At 35.8% G+C, this 4,815-nt stretch overlaps 1 protein-coding gene across 1 annotated transcript in view; it reads right to left on the minus strand.

Annotated features, from left to right (window-relative positions):
- Positions 1–4,815, minus strand: part of Supv3l1 (Suv3 like RNA helicase) — a 29,555-nt gene that overhangs the window by 10,161 nt on the left and 14,579 nt on the right. The window contains exon 7 of the mRNA XM_010605925.3: positions 1,932–2,009. Coding sequence (XP_010604227.1) covers positions 1,932–2,009 — 78 coding nt within the window. The remainder of the gene's footprint in view (positions 1–1,931; positions 2,010–4,815) is intronic.

A 4,815-nucleotide genomic window follows, 5' to 3' on the forward strand; every position in this document is an offset into this window, starting at 1 on the left:
CCAAAAAAAAAAAAAAAAAAAATTAAAAAGGTCTGGGGATATAGCTCAGTGCAAAGGTGCTGCATTCAATTCCATGCTGCAATAAATAAACAAATAAATAATAAAAATTAAAAGCCATGGCTACAAAAAAATTTATTTTTTGGTACCAAGTATTGAACTTGGGCCTGTGTGCTTGCGAGGCAGGTGGTGAAACCACTGAGCTAAATCCCTGGCCAAACATATTTTACTGTAGTACTTTTTTTGTGTGTTTTTTTGGTTTTTTTCAGATAGCAGGGTCCTATTAGGCAGTTTAGGCTTGAACTGGATATAGAGCCCATGCTGGCCTCAAACTCAGAGGCAATCCTCTGGGATTACAGGTGTGTGCCACCACACCTGGTGCTTTACTGCAGTACTATTAAAGACAGGAGGAAAAGTTAAACTCTATGGAACAAATTATGATACCATTCTTCAATAGAGACCATATAAGCACATTAATGTGCATGAAATAATGTCTGAAATCAAGTGATATACATGCACCTATGTTCACAGAAGCACAATTCATGATAACTAAAACTTGGAAGCAGCCCAACTGCCCATCAACAGGAGACTGGATAAATAAAATGGAGTACTACTCAGCCATAGAGAATGAGAAACTAGAGACATTTATAGTTAAATGGATGCACACTGAAGTGATACTCTTAAGTGGAATAAATAGGATGCATGTGTAAATACTAAAGTTTCTCTAGTGTGAAAAACTGAAAGTATAAATAAGGACTAAGATATAATAATAATGTGAAATAGGAAGAAAAGGTACAGAGGAAGGGGAAATGGGAGGGGTAGAGGAAAATAAATATGGGAATGGAATTAACATAAGGAAAAAAACGGAAACAAAGTCTTTTGTAGATAAGGAGGGGTGGAGGGGTTGAAGAGAGGGCAGGGGAATGGGAAAAAATAAGAACTAAGATGGATTATATAAAGGTGCAAATTTCCAATGATGAATTTCATTACACTGTATACCTTAAATGTACCAATAAAATTTTTAAAAATGTCTGAAATCACAGAACTGAAAAAGAGCAAGATACAAAATTGTATTCTCTCAAAATACCACAGGTATAATGAGAAAAAAGACTCTTGTGAAACATACCAAAATATAAATAGTGACTGTATGACTATGGTAAGATTTGAACCTTTTTTTTTTGCATTGCTGGGGTAGAACCTAGAGTTGTATGACAGAGCCACTTCCTCAACCCAAAGACTTGAATATTTTAACTTTAATTACTTGATTATGTTAATTTTTTCTTTTTTATTGAGTTTATTGGCCCTTTTTAAGTATATAGTACAGTTATATTCATCATTGGGATCTTAAACCTTTACGTGACAGATCTTGGTTCTCATTTTATACCCATGCCCCTATATGATTATGTTAATTTTATAACAGGAAAAGTGAATTTTCCATTATTAAAAGTATAAAAAAATAAAAATTTTACGGCCAGGGATTTAGCTCAGTGATTCCGCTGCCTGCCTCGCAAGCACAAGGTCCTGAGTTCTATCCCTGGTACCAAAAATAAATTTAAAAAAAAAAAAATTAAAATAAAAATTTTAGTGGGCATGGTGGCACGCATGTAAAATCCTGGCTTCTCTAGGAGCTTAGGCAGGAGGATCATGAGTTTGAAGCCAGCCTGAGCAACTTAGCCAGGACCTATCTTAAAAAAAAAAACCAGGGATGTAGTGCAATGGTACAATACTTGCTTAGCACACATAAGGTCCTGGGTTCAATCCCCAGTACTGCAAAATAATAATAATGATAATGATAACAACAACAACTCACTTCATTGATGTTTAATTGATTTTGTCAGAGAGGCTCTCATGGACTATTTAGCAACATAAAATAGAAATATATCTCAGTGCAGATTATCATAAAGCCCAGGTTTAACAGCATTAAGATCACTAACCTAAAAGTGCTCTGGTCCAGGCCCATCCTCTGGCTGGATCTCTAATCATCTGAATTTCATCAAGTACAGCCACTTCATCTTAAAATAAAAAAGTCACTGTCAACAATATCATCTACTTAAATAGTATTATTAACAAACTTCAACATCAAGATTCAAGCTTTCATCACCACCACCAGCACTTCCACTGCTTACTGGGTGCTTTGCTTTTTTCTTTTTGGTACCAGGGATTGAACAGGCAGTGGAACCACTGAGCCAAATCCCTGTCTAGGTGCTTCTTTTCTAATAGGCTTGATTTACATATTTTAAAACTGTACTTTATTTAATCCTCTCTAAAACCTATGAGATTAAGTATTATCATTCTATCCATTTCACAGAAGGGTAAACTGTGGCTTAGAAAAATTAAGACAGACAATACTGTCTGCCCAAAGCCAAACAGTAAGAGTAGCGATGAAACTCAAATCCAGGCAATCTGGCTCCAGAGATCACACTCTTAATAAAAGTTTACTGCACTACCTCCCAAACTGAGTGGTTTATCATATTTTCTGCAACCTCAAAGACAACACAGAAAATCTGCCTCGTAAAAACTACCACATCTATACAGGAACAAAGACAAGTAGCTACAGAGTGGCCTTTGTTTACGATGGAAGCTTCCCTACAAGAAACCAGACAGCACTCAGGAACAAAGTGAAGTAGAAAGTATAATCGTGAGGCCCCAGCCAGCCTCATTCTTAGGGGATTTAAGCCTATCACTTCAGCAAAAATTAGTGTTTCACTTTATTTTCTAATGCCAAATTGCTTCCAAATGTATTATTTTATTCTCTGTAAATTATATATGTTTAGGACCAGGAATGTAACTCAGAGGAGCCACAGCTGCCTGGCAAGCACAAAGTCCTGAGTTCAATCCTTGGTACCAGAAAAAAATATAGAGATATTTAATTTTCTTCCCCAAACACAAGGAATTGAGAACATTAAAGAAATTCTATGGTCCAGGGTTTAGCTCAGTGGCGCCACTATCTGCCTCATAAGGGTAATGTCCTAAATTCGATCCCCAATACCGCCCCCTAAAGAAAGGAAAAATTTTATAGTGAAAAACCACTACATTGAAAATGATTTAAATAATATGCACCAGTCAAAAATATGTGTACTGGGAAAAAATTACTTATCATATCAAACAAGATGAGAAAAAAGAGAACACAGTATGACATTTTGATTTGTAAATGTGTGCTATTTAAATGTTTACAATTTTTCTCACGCTGTTGGGGATCAAAGCCAGGGCTTCATATATAATAGGGCTCTACTACTGAGCCCTCCCTCTGCTCAACAATGATTTTTAAAAAAAACAACTATCCATTTACTCAGAAAGTTAATTATTAAAAAAAAAAGTGTGAGCTACTAATAATGTACAATTCCTATTTTGATATACATACACACAAGGTACACAGAACTATCGTGCATACATAATATGAAAATTTATATTAAAAAGTCTATAAAACATATAGCATGGGGTTAATTAACGTGATTTTGGACAGGTGAGACTGACAGACTATGTAGAGTACATTTGTTTTCTTCTCTTTGCATATATACATGTGTGTGTGTGTGTGTGTGTGTGTAGTTTTGGGGATTTTTTCAAAACTGAAGATACAAGGCTGGGAGAATACCTCAGTGGTACAGTATGCTTGAGGCCCTAACTTTAGTCCTCAGCACCACTAAATAAATAAATAAATGGTGGGGGGGCAGATTTCTATATACATATATGAAAAACTGTCAATCTTCATTTAAAATGTTTTCCAAACTATTTAAAAAGAAGTTTAGATGGGCGTAGTGGTGCATGCCCATAGTCCCAGCACTCAGGAGGTTCAGGTATGAGGATCACTGTGAGTTCGAGGCCAGACTGGGCTACACAGCGAGACCCATTTCAAAAAACTGAAAAAAAAGCAATTTCTAAAAAGAAATTCATGTAACACTGTCTGTAATAGAGAAAAAGTTTAAACAACCTAAATAATCTTGACTGGGAGAATGAATATAAAATTTAAATTATATATACAGATATTTCGACAAAACTAGATCTAAAAACGTGTGAAATAAAAAAAGCTGCAGAACAGGAATACAATATGATTATCAAATAAATGTTTTAAACCATAATAATTTATAGTAGGCAATACATGTCACGGATATAAAAAGAGCCAGAAAACATACACACCAAATACTTGACAGCATTAGATCCAAGGAGTGGAGAGAAAATGTGGGGAATGGTACAAAGAAAACTGACATGATACTTATTAACGTTTCAACTCTCTTAAAGAGAAAAAGGAAAGAAACACTAAGAAGCAAGCATGAGACTGGAATAGTGGCACATCCTTACAATCCCAGCTACTCAGGAGGCAGAGGCAGGAGGAGCAAAAGCTGAAGGCTAGCTGGGGCAATTTAGCAAGACCTTGACTCAAAATAAAATAATAAAAAAGGGATGGGATTTACATCAGTGATCCCTGGATTCAATCTCCAATACCACAAAAAAGAAAAAGAAAAGCCAGGCATGATGGCGCAGGCCTGTAATCCCAGCCCTCAGGAGGCTGAGGCAGGAGGATCACCATGATCTTAGGCCAACTCAAGAGATGAAATTATAAACTTTAAAAAATTTTGGTGCTAAGGATCAAATCCAGGGCCTTGTAAATACTAAGCACACCCTCTACCACTGAGTTCAAGGCCAGCCTGAACTACACAGAGAGACCATGTCTCAAAAACCAAAAAACAAAAAAAAAGCAGCAAGCATGACACAATGTTTACTCGCAAGTGCCACATATTCACCATACTATTCTTGTTCTAGATTTTTTTTAATGATGCAAAATATTTATTCCAAGTTAGTTATTTTATGCAGTTTTCCCCC

Source organism: Fukomys damarensis, unplaced genomic scaffold (assembly GCF_012274545.1).
Source record: "Fukomys damarensis isolate Sample0158 unplaced genomic scaffold, DMR_v1.0_HiC HiC_scaffold_20, whole genome shotgun sequence".
In the NCBI taxonomy this organism is placed as follows: domain Eukaryota; kingdom Metazoa; phylum Chordata; class Mammalia; order Rodentia; family Bathyergidae; genus Fukomys; species Fukomys damarensis.